Source organism: Scyliorhinus canicula, chromosome 24 (assembly GCF_902713615.1).
Source record: "Scyliorhinus canicula chromosome 24, sScyCan1.1, whole genome shotgun sequence".
In the NCBI taxonomy this organism is placed as follows: domain Eukaryota; kingdom Metazoa; phylum Chordata; class Chondrichthyes; order Carcharhiniformes; family Scyliorhinidae; genus Scyliorhinus; species Scyliorhinus canicula.
In genome coordinates this window covers 3,198,486-3,219,864 of record NC_052169.1, presented here as the reverse complement: position 1 = coordinate 3,219,864, position 21,379 = coordinate 3,198,486, and the positions used below count along the sequence as shown (strand labels likewise).

The 21,379-nt window shown below is 41.6% G+C and overlaps 1 protein-coding gene across 7 annotated transcripts in view; it reads left to right on the top strand.

Moving 5' to 3' along the window:
* The first annotated feature begins 402 nt into the window (after nt 1-402).
* The window catches only part of myo9aa (myosin IXAa), a 251,246-nt gene continuing 230,269 nt past the window's right edge, over nt 403-21,379 (top strand). For 6 of the 7 annotated variants that reach the window (XM_038784181.1, XM_038784179.1, XM_038784180.1 and 3 more), the window contains exon 1: nt 403-1,309. In XM_038784181.1, the coding sequence (XP_038640109.1) occupies nt 467-1,309 (843 nt within the window). In that variant the 5' untranslated portion in view covers nt 403-466. The remainder of the gene's footprint in view (nt 1,310-21,379) is intronic. The other variant, XM_038784176.1, reaches the window with a different exon arrangement.

Below are 21,379 nucleotides of genomic sequence, written 5' to 3'. Positions count from 1 at the left end.
TGAATTGCTCGGAGTCCAAATTGCTGTGGTAACATGTACTTTACATGTTACAGTCTGAAGCTATGGATTGTAATGGTAGAGGCTCCAACTTTCCATCACATGGCTGATGAGGAATCTCTCCTGCTCTTGTTACCTCCTGTTGGCTTGTGTTGGAAGGATTCTCGCCTGTAAATGTTTGGCTACATTATGAATGTACCCAACACCCTGCGTCACAAAAGTTCCCAGTGACTCACGTAGACCCTTGCAAAATACCATATAGTTTGTGTTGTGATGTTACTTTGAAATCTATTTGTAGATGTGCAAAGACTTTTCTTTTAGTTACAGAATTGTGTTTGTGGTGATGCAATTTTGCATGTTTGAGTGCAGCTGAAAATGTGATTTGTACCCCTGTTATTGTTTCAGGTCTGATACCATGAATCCTGCCGTACGGATGTGCTATCGGTGCTGATGGCACAACTGATCCAATATGAATGTACACGATGTTGGGGGAAGACGACGCTATGAAGATAATGAGTTTACATTGCGGGTTTACCCGGGGAATATAGCAGAATGCACCATTTACTGCCCTGTCACTGCAAGGAAAAACACTAGTGCAGCAGAAGTTATAGAAACTTTAATTTACAAATTGCAGCTAGAAAAGGCAAAATGTTACGTCCTGGCAGAGGTGAAGGAGTTTGGTGGGGAGGAGTGGATTCTCAATCCAACCGATTGCCCAGTGCAGCGCATGATGCTTTGGCCACGCAGCGCCCTGGAAAATCGTTTCAGCAGCGAGGACTATCGGTTCTTGCTTCGAGAGAAAAACCTCGATGGCTCAATTCATTATAACAATCTGCAGTCATGGCTCAGAGTGACGGAGGAGCGAAGGATAATGATGGAACGGGGATTTTTGCCTCAGCCCCCACAGAAAAACTACAATGATCTGTGCAATCTACCAGACTTGAATGAAAAAGCACTCCTGGACAACCTGCGCAACAGGTTTAAACAAGAGAAAATCTACACCTATGTGGGAACGATTTTAATTGCCATAAATCCTTTCAAATTTCTTCCTATTTACAACCCCAAATACGTAAAAATGTATGATAATCACCCTCTGGGAAAACTGGAACCCCATATATACGCAATTGCTGATGTGGCATACCATGCCATGCTGCAACGCAAGAAGAACCAGTGTATAGTTATTTCAGGCGAGAGTGGTTCAGGAAAGACACAAAGTACAAATTTCCTTATCCATCACCTGACTGCTCTGAGCCAAAAGGGATTTGCCAGTGGAGTGGAGCAGATTATTCTTGGAGCGGGACCTGTACTGGAGGTAAGATGCAGCCATGTGCATTTCTCTTTCTGGAAATCATTCTTAAAAATTAACAGATTGAGTAAAGAGTTGTTTCTTCTGTCCTAATGCAGACAATATTTGACGATAAGCAAGTATTGTAATATGTTGATGGTGAGGTGTGGAATACCATTTGTCAGATGTGTTAAAAAATGTGCGACTGCAGTTCTTGTAATTGCATCATAATTCAGCAAAATAAATTGCGTCATTACTTAATTGTTTTTAACTGCATTTTCTGCTCTAAATTTCCAAATGAACCAATTTCACCAGATGGGATGAAGCAGCCTATAAAGATGCTGATTGCTTCTAATGCCTCTAAGACTGCCTCTAAGACAACGGTGTCAAAGGTTTATGTGCAAAGAGGGATTAAGCTACCCCCCCCCCCCCCATTTAGTGACACCAATGAAAATTGTATAATGTGTCTGCAAGGTGGCTGCATTTTTAGGAACAGCAAGAGGTTATCTTTCTGAATAAAGCTCACTTCTTGACTCTTCTCAATGATTGCTATCTTTTTAAAAAAAAACCTCTAAATTTGATTGATTTTTCAGCGTAACAGAATTAGATCCAGTATGACTGAGGAACAATAGTCTCTCCCCATTTTGGCTTCGAATGGCAGACAACCTTATTCCTTCCCATCAAAAAGTTTGATCACCTTACCCACCACATTCCTCAATCCCTGCTCTTTCAAGAATCTGTTTAATTACATCTTAATCTAGTTATGCTGCTAAATTTACCGTTTGCGTCACAGCTAACTAACCGCCTGCAATCAATGCCGCTAAACCATGCTACAAAGGAAGAGTTGGGCTTGGAGCTGGAGGATGGGGTGTTGTGGTGTGGTTCGAGGCTCTGCAGGGTGAATGCACCATTGTCATGTGCGAGCTTAGGGTTGATACAGTTGAAGGTAATGCGTAGGATAGGGCCCATTTGACCAAATCCAGGCTGAGCAGGTTGCTTGCGGGAGTGGAGGATAAGTGTGAGCGTTGTGGGAGGGGTCCAGCTGATCATGTACACATATTCTGGTCATGTCCTAAGCTCATGGGGTTCTGTGTCTCCTCCTTCAGCACCATGTCGGCAATTTTACAAATTGAATTTGAAGCCCTGTCCCTTGAGGGTCACATTTGGGCTGTCGGAGCTGCAGAAAGGGGTGGGGGCTGATGTCTTGGTCTTCGCCTCGCTGATTGCTCGAAGGCACCTGGGATGAAGCCTCTCCACCCAATGTCTGAGTACGGCTGGGGGAATCTTATGGAGTTCTTAAATCTCAAGAAAGTTAAGTACACCGTGAGGGGAGAAATTGAGGGATTCTGCCATAGATGGCAGCCATTTAATTTGTGTTGGCGGGGGGGGGGAGATTCTGTTCGGGGGTCGTTTTGGACAAGTAGTGAGGAGGGGTAGGGAGGGATTTGCAGGGCTTTGTTACACTTTTACTGATTTATTCTTTAGCTGTTTCTGTATAAAATTGAAAAAAATTGAATAAAATATTTTAAAAAAATTAAATGATGCAACCTGAATTAGTCCGTTACAGATCTATTCAGACAACATGTAAAATACTATATCTGAAATTCCAGAAGCTGCTTTCATTAACTTCGATGTTTACAAGCTTTATAGATGGGGAAAACGTACGTAATAAAAGATACCATTGAAGTTCAATAGATTAAGAAATAATGAAAGCAAATCAATACGTTATGGTTAGATGATGAAACCTGGTGATTGAAGGAGGCAAAGTGTTTCCCAGTTGAGGTCTTATGAAGGAATGAGTTCAAAGTGCATTGTGTGTTGATTCAGTCTTGCAAAGGTAGTCACTTTTTCAGAAGCTTTGACTGTTTTGCAGCAATTGAAAACCTCTGTTCTCCCTTAATAAATCAAAAGTAAAAGGTCTCTGAATTTGAATTTGGTTCTGCTTCTCTTAAATGATAAATGATGTGTAGTCGGCTTCCCACAAATTTCAGTAAGCACAATTGGTCCCTGTGGTAGGAAAGAGTTCAATTTGAAAATTACATTCCTTAGATCAATTTGTGTGTGTAAATTATGTGTTAAACCAGGAGAGCTGATTTGTGTCAGGACTGATCGTGAAAAGCCCCATATTAAAATATGCTACAAATTGCAATTTTGGCAGAGGTTATGATGGAAAGTGAGAGGTACAACTGTATGGGCAGCAAGACAACATCACCAGATGATAATGGAAGTAAAATCTACCCAAAGCTGTTTTCAAAAATATGTATATCTTATTGTTGATGCACAATTTTTCCATTTTCATAGCGTGGAAACTAACTTTTCTCAGCATCCTCCACCTCTGTCTACAACCCCTCATCGACTTGGGGCATTGGCGTGGCTTTGTGTGATGCAGATAAACTCAAATTTTAAACCTCAAGTCTGGTCAAATCTGATTTTCATCTGTGCAATGAAAACTCTGGTTATTGCTCTTTCCTTCGAGGCCTTAACACAACACTTGGGGACTTTTCACAGTAACTTCATTGAAGCCTACCTGTGACAATAAGCGATTATTATTATTATTAAGGGAGTTTGCAGGCAGATTTAGTTCCTGATGAAGACGTGGAAAGGCTGATATGGAAGCACTGTCATGTAGCCTTCTGGAAAATGTGAAAAGCGACATGTGAATCTGAATGTTTGTAGGAAAGCGACAATTTACTTCAGTGCATCTGACGGAAAGGGAGAAAAATAAGTTATTTTGCTGATCCCAGTCTTCTGATCCCTGCTCAAAATTAGTGTGGTTTCTGGGATGCCCCCCACCCCATATTGGCTGCCAGTGCTTGGTGTCTAGACTTTGTTGGGGAATGATCACCTTTTGAGTATTGGGGGGGGGGGTTCCGCTGATGCCTGTGAAATTTTGCCTGAGCATAATTCAGCACATTAAAGAACAGAAAGGGGGAGAAGATTTGTAAAGTAAAATAGGAAGGAATACTGTAAAACAAAGTCTAATGTGCTGTCATCTGTTGCAAAATATATCCTGTAGAATTATATATGATTTATAACGATGATTGTGTAGGTTTAAAAAAAAATTAAATTATTCTCCTCCTTTTTCACATTTTCTCCCGAATTTACACCCACCAACAATATACAATAACCAGCAACAAATATGTCAATCCCCATGACGATAACAACAATCCCATCCTCCCACCAACCCCCAAACATTAGCCCGTCTGTTTACATAAACAAATGACAAAAAGGGATCCAGGATTACCCATAGTCGCCCTTAATACACACAGCCCCCCCCCCCCCCCCCAACTAATGTTCAATGTTATCCAGTTCTTGAAAGTGCATAATGAATAATGCCCATGGCTTGTAGAACCCCTCTGTCCTTCCCCTCAGTTCAAACTTAACCTTCTCAAGAGTCAAGAATTCCAACAGGTCCCCCCCGCCACGCCAGGGCACAGGGTGGAGAGGCTGCTCTCCATCCCAGCAGGACCCGCCATCGGGTGATCAACGAGGCGAAGGCTACGATATCTGCCTCCGCACCCGTTTCCAACCCTGGCCGGTCCGACAACCCGAATATGGCCTCCCGGGGGCCCGGGTCCAGTTTCACATGCACCACCTTGGAAATTACCCTAAAAACCTCCTTCGAGTAATCCTCTAGCTTTGGACAGGACCAGAATATATGAATGTGATTAGCGGGGGCCCCCCTCGCAGCACTCGCACACATCTTCAACTCCTTCAAAGAATTGGCTCATCCTCGCCTTTGTGAGGTGTGCTCTTTATACCATCATCAGCTGTATCAGCCCCAACCTCTCGCACGGGGTGGAGGCATTCACTCTCCGGAGCACCTCACATCAGATCCCCTCCTCCATATCCTCTCCCAACTCTTCCTCCCACTTTGCTTTGATCCCTTTCAGTGGTGCCTTATCCTCTTCCAAAATAGCTCCGTACACCGCTGACACTACCCCCTTCTCCAGCCCCCTTGTCGTCAGCACCTCCTCCAGTAATGTGGAGGCCGGTTCCTCCGGGAAGCTCTGTATCTCCTTTCTGGCAAAATCTTGAACCTGCATGTATCTAAACATTTCTCCTTGCTCCAGCCCATACTTCGCTTCCAGCTTCCTCAGTCCCGCAAACTGACCCCGAAGAAACAAATATTTTAGCGCCTTAATCCCCTTCTCTTCCCATTTCTGAAAATTCCCATCCCACCTCCCTGGCTCAAATCTGAGATTCCCCCGAATCGGCATTTCCCTTGACCCTGCCCCAACCCGAAATGTTGGCGAAACTGCCTCCAGATTTTCAATGAAGCTATTATTACCCGACTCCGAGTATTTCCCCGGAGCCATCGGGAGCAAAGCTGTTGCTTGTGCTTTCAGTCCTGACCCCCTGCACAAACTCTCCTCCATTATAACCCACTGGGAATCAAGCCCTCTGACCCAGCTCCGCACCTTCTCCACATTTGCTGGAAGACCCAAACCCCCTGCCTGCCTTCCCTTCCGTAGCAGCACCTTTCTCACTCTGGCCACCTTCCCTCCCCATATGAACGAGGTAATCCTTCCCTCAATCTCCCTGAAAAATGCCTTTGGCAGGAAAATCGCTAGGCATTGAAAAATAAACAGAAATCGCGGCAACACACTCATTTTAACCGTCTGTACCCGACCCACCAGTGACAGAGGGAGACCATCCCACCTTGCCAGATAGGCTTTCACTCTTCCCCCCCCCCCCCCCCCCCCCCCCCCCCAAACTAGAGATGTTGTACCTGTGAAGCCTCCCCCACTACGGGCAACCTGCACCCCCAGATACCTAAAGTGAGTCCCTGCCCTACGGAATGGCAGCCCTCCCACCCCTGCCCCCACCCCTGGCCGAGACACCACAAAATACTCACTCTTGGATGGTTCAGTAGGTTACGTTTTTAGTCATCACCACCAGACCAGGGCATCCAGAAATGTTCAGTGGATGAACATTGCTCTGAAAGTGGGTGCAGGAAAGATGTACTAAATACCCATCATTGATCTGTATATGGATGGCTTGATTTGTCCCAAACTTGTAGTCAAATAATTCTTTTCATTCCAATCTATAATCAGTTACAGTTTAATGAATGGCTTCCGGCTGAGTACATACATTTTGTAAATAATAAAAGATCATAAACATGCTACTTCCTTTAAGTCATTTATAATGGACCATGTATTGCCAACTAATTGCTTCTGAGTGCAGTAAAGAGCCCACAAGCTGAGCTCACAGGGAGGGGAAGATGAGTTACATCATTTAGCCCCTGCATGCTTCAGAAGTTTGAGGCTTGGGGAATAGGTTACAATGTTTGTTGGTTAGTGGTTTGTGATGCATTGTGCATGATATGATGATGAGGTGTTGGTAAGGTTTTGCTGCTGGTTGAATTTGTGTTGTGGGGAAGAAACGTTGATGGATCTTTTATTATTTGTAGAACGAAAAGAGATGAGTTAATTTGTTACATAATTGTTAGGCTCTTTTGAAACAATGAAACATCATTTCTAAAAGTCTATCCATATATAAATGGAAAAAAATAGGAAAAAAATAACAAAATGGAAAAAAGTAGCAAAACATTTTCAGTAAGTGACTTGTATCCTATTAAACTAACGTCAGTTTGTCATCCGTTGAATTCAGAAATGTTTTTCATTTGGAGTGCTGTGGCTAACAATCTAATGCCATTAAATTTCAGCATGGTTGTTAATTTCAAACTAGCTGGGTTAATAGTATCGCTGAAGTGCTCTGCATTAGGGGCGATTGTTTGAACAACGTGATTTGCTATCATCAGCCTATTACTGATTAATCTGGGTATTGGAGAATTCAAGTGCAGCTTTGGGAATGTATTTTGTTAGCCTGCCAGCACTGAAGGCCAGCATATTGCTCTGAGTTCACATTTGTTGGGCAGGTGGGAGCACAGCCAGTGTGTTTAGTGTAATGTTCAGTTTTATGGTTGTCACTCTCTTTAAGAGGCTTTTGTATGTTTGCATTGTTAAAATTTATTCATACTTCATTATAAAAATTTTTTTTGAATACCTTACTATGGAAAAATATTGTGATGTCATGTCTCTGGTATGGTCTTGACTGATAATGTTCTGCTTTGTAAAAATAATGCGAAATTAGCTAATAATTGCTCTGTTTTGGGACATTACTCTATTAATGCTGACTGCCTGTAGTATTTCACCCAAGTGGCTAGTTTTCATGTGTTGATCTGGACTATGCATGCTAAAAGACAAATTTGTTTGTGAACAACATCAACGCCAAACCTTGATCTGTCCTAAAATGAGGAAAATACTGTGTATTGTGGAATTTGAAATGAGAACAAGAGGAAACCAGAAAAACTGAGAACGTCTGCCACCATCTATCAGGAGAGAAACAGAATCAGCGTTTCGAGCCTGGGTACAAAGAAGGGTCCAGATTCAAAATGTTAACTGTGTTTCTCTCCTCGGGCAGCACGGTGGCACAGTGGGTTAGCATTACAGCCTCATTGCGCCGAGGTACCAGGTTCGATCCCGGCTCTGGGTCACTGTCCGTGTGGAGTTTGCACATTCTCCCCGTGTTTGTGTGGGTTTCGCCCCCACAACCCAAAAGATGTGCAAGCTAGGTGGATTGGTCACGTTAAATTGCCCCATAATTGGAAAAAGAAATGAATTGGGTACTCTAAATTTAAAAACATAAACTGTGTTTCTCTCCTGATAGTTGCTGGTAGATCTGTTGAATTTTTCCTGCTTCCTTTGTACTTCATCTGTCCTTGTCTGATATTCAAATGCATACTGTGTGCATGGGCCTGTGGATGACTATAAGGTGCAGCAGTCTTGATAGTTGCATCTAAACAGCTCGCCCCTCGCCTTTCCCATTGACATTGAGGGCAACTATCGTAACCAACTGCAGAATACCTAGTCTTTTACACAGAATTATTACAAGATTAGATTACCGGGCAGCACGGTACCACAAGTGGATAGCACTGTGGCTTCACAGCGCCAGAGTCCCAGGTTTGATTCCCCGCTGGGTCACTCTCTGTGCGGAGTCTGCATGTTCTCCCCGTGTCTGCGTGGGTTTCCTCTGGGTGCTCCGGTTTCCTCCCACAGTCCAAAGACGTGCAGGTTGGGTGGATTGGCCATGACCCTTAGTGACCAAAAAGGGCTAGGAGGGTTTTTGTGTTACAGGGATAGGGTGGAAGTGAGGGCTTAAGTGGGTCAGTGCAGACGTGATGCGCCGAATGGCCTCCTTCTGCACTGTATGTTCTATGTTATATTGAGCTGCTTTTGTGTTGGCTGCAAGCAAAATACTGGGGAATCTGGAAATCTGAAATGGGAACAAAAAAAGCTGGAAAACTCGGCAGACCACACCGCATCTGTGGAGAGAAACCGCAGCTAATGTTTCAGGTCGCTGACCTTTCATCCAAAACTAAAGAAAGATAGAAAAGTAAAATTTTAAGTGGAAGGGAGAGGAAGCAGAAGAGTGAGGGAGCAGGAAGAGCAAAGGAGACGTGTTCTGTGATGGTAGCCACACACCTTTGCTTTTGTGCTTCTGGCCCACCACCGTAAATTTGTACATGTCTATCCTTCTTCAGTTCTGATGAAAGGTCATCGACCTGAAACATGAACTCTGGTTTCTCTCCACAGATGCTGCGTGGTCTGGTAAGTTTTTCCAGATTTTGTTTGCTTTCGTTAAGGGCTTCAAACACTTATTTTGATCATAGCCAAACATCTATTAAGTTTGTATTATCCTAACTCTGATGGAAATCTGAGACATCAGTGAATATTTTGTATTATTACGAATAGAATAAAATGATGCAGAAGTACTAATTTCCAAACTGAGTTGTCAGTATAAGAAATGAAAATGTTGCTTGTACAGTTCGTGGCAATATGTTTAAAAAAGGCCACAGCATTTTGATTGCAATTAGTTTTAATAAAATGTATTAATTGTGTGTAGTCTTTGCATATTCCAACATGATTGAACACATTAAACTCCTCATTATTTTCCAATTAGTAACATGAGTAACTTACTGCAATATCTAACACTAAAGTGGGTGTTTTGTAATAATTATTTGATTATTAAGTATTTATGTATCTGGCACATGCATACTTGAACTGTCTAGTGTTAATGGATGTCTCAGAACCTACACTAAGCTCGACAATAACTTGAACAGTATGATCAGTACTAGATGAGAGGGAAAATCAGCAGGTACAGGTATTCAAAATACTGTTCAAACTGTGGAATGAGTCCGAGATATTGAAAAAGTTTGAATAATGGGTGAAGACAGTGCCATCAATTTGGGAGGGGAAGGCACTACACATGAACTGCACTCTTACCTGCACACTGGCCCAGTGTGTTTTTCGGTTTCTGTGGTTGGAATAAAAAAAACCTCTTAAATAGATCCTCAGAAGAAAGACTTTTATTTGTATATTGACTTTCACAACCAGTGGACATCACTGCTTTATCGCCAGTGAAGTACTTTTGAAGCCACTGTTGTAATGTGAAAATGTGGCAGCCAATTTGCCTCACTGCAAGCTCCCATAAACAGAAATGTTATTTATAATAATCAGAGGATCTTGTGTTTTTTATGTGAAGTGGATTGAGGGATGGATAACTTACTCCTTTTCTCAATAATGCAAAGATATCTTTGATATCCACCTGACAGAGAAGATGGGACCTCAGTTTTATGTCTCATCTGAAAGATGCCACCTCCAGCACTGCAGCATGCCTTATTTACTGGCCTGCAGTGTCGGCCTTGATGTTTGAATCAAGAGCTTTCTGATGGAGCAAGAATGCTTCAAATGGAGCTGCAGTGCATAACCAATAATAAGCAACAGCAAAATTACGCTGAGGCAGAGAAAGTATTTTCTCTCCCTGCTCGCTAATATTAATTAGAAAAAAGTAAAAATAATGGATTTTCAAAAGTTTTGCAAAACATTTTAAATTAATGAATATCAGAATTGTTGCTAAAATACCTGGTTATATTAAGTGGCATATTAGTTCTATTATCAATGTCTTGCAGCAAGATATGATATGTACCAATTAAATCACTGGCTGATTGTTTAATTACACAAAGAGCAGTAGGAAATTAGCATTGTTTTAAAAAAAATTTAGAGTACCCAATTATTTTTTTCTAATTAAGGGGCAATTTAGCATGGCCAATCCATTTAACCGGCACATCTTTGGGTTGTGGGGGTGAAACGCACGCAGACACGGGGAGAATGTGCAAACTTCACACGGACAGTGACCTGGGGCCGGGGCCGAACCTGGGACCTCAGCGCCGTAGGCAGCAATGCTAACCACTGCACCACCGTGCCGCCCTGGAAATTAGCATTGTTGATGTTAGAAACATTTTTCAACGGCCACATTTCCAAGCATTATTTTGCTCAAGAGCATGTCTTGCTGATTATTCCGGACATTGATGTATTGAGTTCTATTTTTGATGAGTTAATCATTTCAAATGTTGCCACCTTGGATGGGTGCTGAGGTTAAGAATTTCCTTAAAGGAAGGTGAAAATAAATCAAAATGATCAAAATTAACAACTCTCTAATTCCAGTATTTGTCCTTTGAGATGTTGGGATAGCCTCATCTCATAAATATCCTGTTTGATTTTCTCTGGATAGCAAAGACTGAGATAGAAAAAGCACTGAATACAGCCCTGATGTAATTTCGCTGCCAGGCTATATCTGGATGTACTGAGACTCTTGGAGCAGCACATCTGTATGACTTACTACTGCTGTCACAATTCATGACAGTCCATCTCTATGTGCAGGCAGACAGCAGTTTAAATCTCCTCAGCAGAGGTGACAGTTTGATGGTTGAAATTGAGTTTGCAGCATGAAGGCAGGGTCTATATTCTACCATTTATAATAGCTAAAGTATTGAACGGAACAGAAATCATTTTTTTGTGTTCAAAGGAAGGAAATATAAAAGAATCTTAAACCATGTGCTCATTGCTCTTAAACTGGCATATTTGCTTTTTCACAAGCTTGAGAACGGATGTCGGAAAAGAGGGCATGACAGTTAGCCTTCAGCTTGTCCTTGGCTTAATAAAGGAAAAATCAATTAGGATTCATGCTCCAATGTACTTTGGCATTGGGTGAAGATGGAATCGGGATCAGGTGTAACGGGAGCATTTGGATCTTTCACCAAAATGTATGAACATTGTTGGATGTTTCCAAAGTCAGTAAACCATTAGCAACGCGATGAATGTTATGCAGTTTTCTTCAAAATGTAGCCATCTCAGTACAAAGAGAATGGTGGTAAATATAGTTTCTGATAACAAACATGATATCTCTATCAGTCATTTGTGTCCTTGAGGATGAAATTTAATAACCAAAAGCATTTAAGTCATGAGTGGAAAGCGCTGAGATTATTTATCTTTAACTATTTATTTATGTGCATTGATGTGAAGAATGAATGAGACTAGATGAGTGTTTCACTCGTGGTTTGACCATTTATTTACCAGGTCTTTGGTATGTTGGAACCTGATGTGCTTTCTTTACATAGGACACAAAGACAGGATGGAGTTAAATTTTGCTTTTTCTGTTAAATGTTTAGGTGTGTTTTTGGAAGCAATGTTTATTACAAAGGATATTATCCTGTACTGCTGACTTTCAGTTAGTGTCTTCATTATGTTTAACTGCAAGCTTTAAGTTTGTGATGACCATAATGTGATTTCAAGGCACTTACAGACTCCTGCTTCCGTTCACAGTTAAAAAATAAATAAAGTTAGAGGATCCAATTCTTTTTTATTCAATTGAGGGGCAATTTAGAGTGGCCAATCCACCTACCCTGCACATCTTTTGTTTTTTTGTGGGGGTGAGACTGACGCAAACATGGGGAGAATATGCAAATTCCACATGACCAGGATCGAACCTGGGTCCTTGGTGCCGTGAGACAGCAGTGCTAACCACTGCACCGCGGGCCATCCCTAATTCTGTTCCCAGTTGGTCCAGTTATGGGATGCAGCGCTGTACGTTTTCTTTGCTGCTTTCCTGCAAAAGAAAGCAAGTGATGCTTTTGACTTGAGTTGTGAGGTTTTAATATAATTGCCAGCCCTCCCTCATTTTTGCCCTTCAATGGAGAAGTTCCTGACCTCCGTTTGACAGGACATAATTTGTAATAATTTATTCCTGTGATATAAGCAGTTTGCAGTCTAGCTTGTATTTGTATTTTAGGGTAGAGAGACAGTTTTACATTCTTTTCGAAAGGGGAAGGGTTTTCGGAGATCCATTACCTCGATGTGAGCAACAAAAGTACTGTAGTGAATTTATTGCAGCATCTTTGTGATCCTGAGGGACTATTGATGTTATTTTCATAACATTTGCCTAAAAAGGCTGGTTGCAATTTTTATCCAGCAAATAAATAACTTTCTTTTAAACAATTCACATCTCCAAAAATAAATATCATGAATCCTACACTATTAATTAGTTTAATATGCGGCCACTGTTACATAGCTGAACACAGCCTCCATTTTGTGCACAGGAAGGTCGAGAGCAATAATTAATTGCATCAGAGATCTACTTATTTTGAGTGATGGGAGAGAAATCTTTGATGATCCTTGGTTTAATTTTTTTGTTGTTGAACGAAGACTTCTGACAATGCAGCAGTCTATTAGTGCTCCACTGATGTGTTTACCTGGATTAAGCGATCAAGTCATGGATTGGGACATTAACAACTTCCTGAGTTAGAGGTGTGAGTCAGTTAGAGCTGAGCCACTTTGGAATGTAGTTACCACACTCAAGCTATAATCCTTCCAACATCCACTTGATGTGGGTGAATATATGGATCTAGTTTGGAATGTGGCACTTTTAACGTATTTTGAAATTTTCCTTTATCTTTCCTATTTTGTTATTCTTGCACTACATTCAGGATTTTAATTCATTTAATGCATTTGGCGTGGCAATGAGTTTTGAATTTCTTGCGATTCCCAATCATTTGTATGAAAATGCAAAAACAGGGAAATTAAATATGGCAGAAAAGTATTTGAGAGCTGGATTTAGAGCAATGTTTAGAGGGAGCACTTTCCGTTTGAAGTTAATGGAGGCTTATAGTTATTGGTGATGGGTTTCCAGGGTATTCCAAAAGCATGCAATTCCTCTTAACAGTTGGCTTGAAAGAAGGAGACTGAAAATGGCTAATCTCCATTAAGCAGCAGAACTAGCATAGTTTCAATTAAAATTTCTTAAAACAAAAATGTGTCAGGGTGGTGCAGTGGTCAGCCCTGCTGCCTCACTGGTCACTGTCCGTGTGGAGTTCGCACATTCTCCGTGTCTGCATGGGCCTCACCCCCACAAGCCCAAAGATGTGCAGGGTAGGTGGATTAGCCCTTAATTGGAAAAAATAATTGGATAGTCTAAATTTATGGGGGAAAAGTTTCTTAAAACTGGTTTGATTCCTGGCATGGGTCACTTTCTGTGCGGAGTCTGCACGTTCTCCCCGTGTCTGCATGCGTTTCCTCCGGGTGCTTCGGTTTCCTCCCAAGTCCAAAGATATGCAGGTTAGTTGGATTGCTAAATTGCCCCTTAGTGTCGAAAAAGGTTAGGAGGGGTTACGGTCGAAGTATGGGCTTGGGTGGGGTGTGTGGTGATATGCATCACTGTTGATTCACAAGGAGTTAATGTAAGTACACGTAGACTAGCTAGACACTAGAGGGAGCACCAGAGATATGACACATAGACACTCAACCAATAGGTCAGTAAGACAGGACACGGCCAATGGGCATTCACGATACACAGAGGTGACACTACCACAGGGGGGGCATTACACCATGCCATATATAAAGGACACAGTACACATGATCTTCCTCTTTCCAGTGGAGACACTCAGTGAGTACAGACACAGGGTTGATTCAACATCACACCCACCACGTGGATTGTAGCAGACTGGTTCGTCAGTCTGAGTAGCTATAGAACAGGGGTGGGCAAACTACGGCCTGCGGGCCGCATGCGGCCCGCCAAAGGTCTTTATGCGGCCCACCAAGTCATTATAAAAAAAAACATTAAAAAAAAATAAATTTAAAAAAAAAAACATTTTTTTTTTAAGGTTAATGGGGGGGGGGGGGGGGGCTGTTGGGTTACTTACTGGTATAGGGTGGATACGTTGACTTGAGTAGGGTGATCATTGCTCGGCACAACGTCGAGGGCCGAAGGGCCTGCTCTGTGCTGTACTGTTCTATGTTCTATATGAGGCGCCCAGAATCATAACCGGGTGAAGTAATTATTTTACTTAATATACTATGCGGCCCTTTAAAATTGTGAATTTCTGAATGTGGCCCTTGCACGGAAAAGTTTGCCCACCCCTGCTATAGAAGGATTAACAGTAGAGGCGAACCCGAGTAAGAGAATTGTAAATAGTTTAATAATTGTGTTGAAGTTATCTCCACGTCTGAACCTTCCTTTGTCAGAGTGAACATCAAGGCAGCAGCTTGTGCTACGCCAAGAGCATAACAAGACAAAGTGCTCTTTCCAAGGGCTGGTGCAGACTCGATGGGCCGAATGGCCTCCCTCTGCGCTGTAAATGCTGTGATTCTAGGAAAGATTTTTTTATGGGTGCTAAGTGGATTATTTTCCGACCAGAGATTTATCGACTGAAAACTAAGTTGAATGCTATGAATGTACTTTGTTTTAATAGTGTATGCAACCCATTGAATGCTGTTCAACTTCAAGTTTGTTTGGCTGACTGGAAGCCAAATTTTTTTTTTTACAGTTCTTAGTTATTTGAAGAACTTGAAGCATTTGTTTAATTTTTGAAGTTCAGAATAGCTTTAATAATGGCCCACAACTTCCTGACTCTCAGCATTGGATTTGGGGGTTACCCCAAAGATGTACTGAGGAAAACATTTTCGGTAGTTCCCAGATATGATTTTAGCCGGCAATTGTTCAGAAGTGCTAACTTCTCCTGCACTAACGTCAGAAGTTCTGCCAGTTTACATGCATAGTTACTCTGAAAGAGCGACATTTATGCATTTCTAACTTCAACGTAACTATTTACAACACCCAGACCAAGCCCCGCATTAGACCCTCCACATCCCATTCACTTACCTTTTCCCCGACCTGTTATTTTCAATGGGACATTTAAACTCACGTGCTTTATGTCAGCTAGTTCCATTTTAAAAAATAAGGGGAGCATGTCCTCCTTCGATCCGCTTCTTTTACATTTCGCCACAGGAGCCAGGAAACCGCTGCACTGCCTGGATCTCACCTGGTCTGAGATCGGGGGGCGGTCGAGACAGGCACTGAAGAATTTATGGAGATAACTTGCTCCGACCACTGAAAGCTTTCACTTGAAAGCTTAGGTAATTATTTTCTGTCCTGAGTTGTATATGTTATCACAAATTATTTTCTGCCATTGATCATCTGTATTTCCAACTTTTAATGCAGCTCATTATTGGATCTTCAGTATTGCCTTCAAATTTCTCCCTTTCATCTTTTTTTGAAGATGGCAGTTTATTCTCTGGTGAGAACATGGTCTGTCTCCTATACTCAAATAATCATGTGCAATCGCTAGTCATTTGTGTGTTGGGAGTGAAATTTGGTGGGTAGTGCTAGGTGACCCTGCCTCGAGTTGAGAATATTTGAAGAACTGCAAAATAGAAGAAATGATTGCAAGAAAGAGAGGAATAAATTCAAAAATTGAAAAACAAAATTGAAGGAAGAAATAAAATATGACTATGATTGACTAGTGAGACCATGATGTAACCACGGTGAGCTGGATAATAATTAAAAACGCATTTACAGTTGTAATAAATACGTTAGAGGAAAGGGAATAGAATGCTTTAATAATCACTGGAACCAGTCTTAATGTTACAGACTGAAGATCGTGCAACAATGCCGTAATATGATCAACATGACCACCTTTCATTTAGCTGCCTTAGCAGGTTTAGGACAATGACTGTTGCCTGGGAAATAATAGTTGAGGGTTAACAGCAAGTAGTGCATGTAACCAACAATAACATTTTTATATAGTGCCTTTATCATAATACATCATCCCAAGGCAATTCACAGGGGCACTACAAAGACATGACAATAAACCACGTAAGAAGGTATTTGGGTGGATGACCAAAAGCATGACCAAGCTGTTGGATTTGAAGTGATTTAGAGGGGGGAGAAGTGGAGAGACAGAGATTTTGAGAGGAAATTTCACAGCTTAGAACCTGGGCAACTGAAGGCATGTCCACCAATGAATAATATTGAGGATGCTCAAGAGGCCAGGATTGGAGGAACAGAATTTTAATGTTTTTCTGTTTGTGTTTCCAACTGAGCTTATAATTCATAACAGTGGCATCATTGAGACTTTAGGATTTAATGGTAAATCTTATCCGTTGAAAATTAGGGTGCCTTTGGAGAATGCATTTGGATCTATATTATGCCAGGCTGTTGGCATTATGGATATAATTTGAGAAAATGAATTAAATATCCTGCAAGAAACCTATCTGCACATAAAAGTGTTGGGAAAACAAAGGTAGTTTTCAGAGAATTATATTATTGGTAAAGGTTAGAAATAAAGTGTAGTTTTTTTTTTTTTTTTTTTTTTTTTTTTTTTTGTTTTTTTTTATAAATTTAGTGTACCCAATCATTTTTCCAATTAAGGGGCAATTTAGAGTGGCCAATCCACCTAGCTTGCACATTTTTGGGTTGTGGGGGCGAAACCCACGCAAACACGGGGAGAATGTGCAAACTCCACACGGACAGTGACCCAGAGCCGGGATCGAACCTGGGACCTCAGCGCCGTGAGGCCGCAGTGCTAACCCACTGCGCCACCGTGCTGCCCTATAAAGTGTAGTTTTAAGTGTATTTAATTGAATGTTTCTGTGCCTGGAAGAATAAAACCTACAGTTAGATTCATGCTAGACAAGGTGTTTATATGTGTAGGCGTTCATTTGTATGTGTTGGTTACGTTGCAACTGTGTTTGTATTATGCTTAGAAAGGGTGAAGAGTAATTAAAGGGTATAAGCATGTGGGTTTGCTTAACAACTGTGGTCTTGTAAGGTAGAGCCACTTTTAAGTTTTAGTTAGCTAATTTAATTGCTGTTGAAGAGAGGTAGTGAGAGAGAAGATGGCTTTCACAACTCTGCTAGAAACGGTTGGTTTAGAAGGCGAGAGAGGGAACATCTCTCTCGGCTTTGCTAAAAGAATATCCATACCATGGAGCAAATGTTGAGAACAGTGCAAAGATCTGAAGAGCAGTCAATCTAAAAAAAAAACTAGCGAAATTAAGAGACCTTTCCAAGAAGTCTGAGGTTAAAGGTACTCGAACGGAGCATTGTTCAGTAAAGACAGACCGAGCTGAGAAGGCGGCTGAAATGCCGCAAAGTTATTTGAAGTATTTTCAGGTTTGTGAGATCTTACTAGAGCTGGTGAAACACGAGTTAAAATAACTTTGGATATCATTGGTTGGATCTCAGAGTTTGTATAAAAGCAGTTAAGACAAAGGAAATCCTAAAAAGGGTTGATGTAAAATCCTGGACTGGATTTGATGTTAAAAGTGGAACTTTGTTCAAAAGTGTCATTTGGAAAACCTGATCTGGATTTTGGAATGCAAATCGCTAAGGAAAACATACTTGTATGAGAAGATTTTAAAATGGGTTTTTGGGAGTGGAGTTTGAAAACTGCCAGGGGGGGGGGGGGGGGGGTCCTGAAAAGAGATCCACAAACATTCACTCTTTGTCCACAGTCATCTTGTGTGCTTAAAAGGGACTTTGTATTAATGAGACCCTGTAGATTAAGATGTACTTTGTAATCTGTGTAAATCCTTAAAACTGTATAATTGTTCAGTTAGAGGAGTAAAGACGCATTGTATCATTACCCAATTTTTCACGTTTACTGACTTTTTTTTCTTCTTAAAAACTAATTTGCGGTCCTGTGACGGCACGTTTTATGAAAAAAAAAAAAAAATTCCAGTCTTTTGAACCATGTTTCACAGTTTCAGTTATTCAAATGGCTTCTGATGATTCTTGGAAAATATTTATTATATGCATCTAAGTTTGCACATCTTGCACCCTGCAGAAACCTCAGGCAGTCAGGAGGGCATTATTGAACTATGTTTCCAGATTTGTGCTTCATTTTAGTTTTTTTATTAGCTGCTTCTCTGTTACTCTGAATAGTTCAGCTCTGACTCCAGGAGACTGTTTATATATCCCCACTATCACTGAGAGCTTTTTCACATTCTGGGTGATTTATTTGAAGTGTTGCCTGTTTTGTAAACTTGAGGGTTTACAGTCCAGAAATTCTGTTTCTGAGAAATGGTTTCCTGCTTTTCTCTCTCAGTACTGCACAGATGTTTATATTCGGCTGCAGATTAAGAATAGACTTAAGTCATGAGTGGAAAATAGTTGAAGTAGAGGGGAGGTTCTGGAGAGGCAATGCATTCTTATGGAACTTCAGTGTTCGTGACCCGAAGCTAGTTTAGTCAGTCTGTTGGTAAATCAGACCTTTGTCTGGAGATGCGATCGTTTTGTCAGGCTTGAGATTCATGTGCAAAGTTCTCCAAAGTCGTCACAGTTTTCACCCTACTGCGGAGATGAATTTTGTGCTTGCGCAGTAGATTGTGTTGACTGGTAATGGCAAATGTCAAACTCTAAATCGGCAGACAAAACTGGCTGATAATGTTGCAGGTGATATTTTCCATAAAACAGCATTGGTCCAGGGCTTTAATGATATTAAAGCACTTGCGTGAAGATGTTTTGAAGAACTTGACATTAGGACAAAAGCAATGGATAACAAGAAGAAAGGCCTCCTCCTTTCTCTTTGACCTATTGCATTTGGAGCCAGGGCTTGCCTTTGCTTGTGCTGCACTTTTCTTTGTTCTTTTCATTGAAAAGTATATTTTATTTCATTGACTGTCATGAATGGTTATTTCTAAATACAGACTATGCACAAGAGCACAGGAAAGACCAGCAGGTTTAGGACATTAAGCCTACCCCACTACTCAATAATATCATCAGACCATAAGATGGGCAGCGTGGTGGCGCAGTGGTTATCCCTGCTGCCTCACGGTGCCCAGGTTCGATCCCGGCTCTTGGTCACTGTCCGTGTGGAGTTTGCACATTCTCCTCGTGTTTGCATGGGTTTTTCCCCCACAACCTAAAGATGTGCAGGGCAGGTGGATTGGCCACACTGAATTGCCCCTTAATTGGAATAAAATGAATTGGGTACTCTAAAATTTAAAAAAAGATAAGACCATAACATCTAGGAGCAGAATTAAGCCAATCGGTCCATTGGGTCTGCTCTGCAATTCGATCATGGGCAATATGTTTCTCATCCCCGTTCTACTGCCTTCTCCCCATAACTCCTGATCCCCGTATTAATCGAGAACCTGTCTATCTCTGTCTTAAAGACACTCTGACTTGGTTTCAGAGCCTTCTGCGTTAATGAATTCCACAGTCACTACTCTCTGGCTGAAGAAATTCCTCCTCATCTCAGTTGTAAAGGATCGTCCCTTCAATCTGATCGTCAATGTAAATCACCAATGTAAATCGTAAATAGTTGTGGTCCCAACACTCACCCCTGCGGAGCATCCCTTGTCATCAGCTGCCATCCTGAAAAAGACCCCATTATCCCCACTCTGCCTTCTGCTAGTCAGCCAATTCTCGATCCATGGTAGTACTTTGCCCCTAAAAACATGCGCTCTTACCTTATTTTGCAGCTTCCTATGAGCCACTTTGTCAAAGGCCTTCTGGAAATCCAACTAGATCACGTCCACTGGCTTTCCTTTGTCTAACCACCTCATTAACTCCTCAGATTTGTCAAACATGACTCTACCTCCATTGATTACTGAAAGATCACCACCAATGTCTCCACAATATCTTCAGCTATCTCTTTCAGAACCCATTAGTCCATTTGGTTGGGTGATTTACTTCAGACCTTTCACCTCCTTTGTGATGGCTATTACACTCCCCTTTGACTCTCTTGAAGTTCTGGTATGCCATTAGTGCCTTCCACTGTGAAGACTGATGCAAAGTACCTACGCCATTCCTCCGATATTTCTTTGTTCCCATTACTACTTCTCCAGTTTCATTCTCCATTAGTCCAATGTCCATTCTTGCCCCTCTCATCATTTATAGATCTAAAAAAACTCTTGCAATCTTCTTTTATATCACCAACTTGTTAGTTGTCCTCTGCTTGCTTTTAAAGGCTTCCCAATCCTCTGGCTTCCCACTACTTTTGCCACATTGTTTTATGCTGTCCCTGACTTCCCTTGTCAGCCACGGCTGCCTTGTCCTCCAATTAGCATGTTTCCTTCTCTTTGGGATGAATTTCAGTTGTGCCTCCCGAATAGCCTCCAAAAACTGGTGCCATTGCTGTTCCACCATCTTCCCTGCTAGCTTCCCCTTCCAATTAACTCTGGCCAGCTCCTCCTTCTTGTCTTTGTAGTTACCTATATTTAATTGTAAAACCACTACATCCAATTCCAGTTTCTCCCCCTCAAGCTGCAAGGTTTTAATTCTGTCATATCGTGGTCACTGCCCTCTTAAGGATTCCTTCCCTGATCAAGTCTGCCTCATTACACATTACAAAATCCAGAATTGCCTGTTAACTGGTGGGCTCTACCACAAGCTGCTCCAAAAAACATCCCGTATACATTCCACAAATTTCTTTCCTTGGGATTCACTACCAACCTGATTTTCCCAGTCCAATTGCATATTGAAGTCCTCCCTGATTCTTGCAATATTGCCTTTCTTTTATGCCTTTTCTATCTCTTGATTTATTTTCTGTTCCACTTCCTGGTTACTGCTCGGGGACCTGTACATAACTCCCATCAGGGTCTTTTTTCCTTTGCGATTCCCTAACTCGACCCACATAGATTCTATGCCTTCCGACCCTATATCACTTCTTGCTATCGATTTGATTTAATTTCTTACAAACAAGACAACCGTGTCCCTTCTGCCCATCTGCCTGCCCTTTCAATAGGACACATATCCGTGGATATTTAGATCTCAGCCCTGTGCCTCTTGCAGCCACGTCTCTGTGATGCCCACACTATCAGACCCGCCTATTTCAATGTGCGGTACAAGCTTGTTTACCTTGTTTTGTATAATGCGGGCATTTAGGTGCAACATGCTCAGCCTCCTTCTCATAATCATGGATAATGGTCTCAACTCTCTCCTGTCTTCTCCTTATAAGCCTTGTCTCCCATGTAG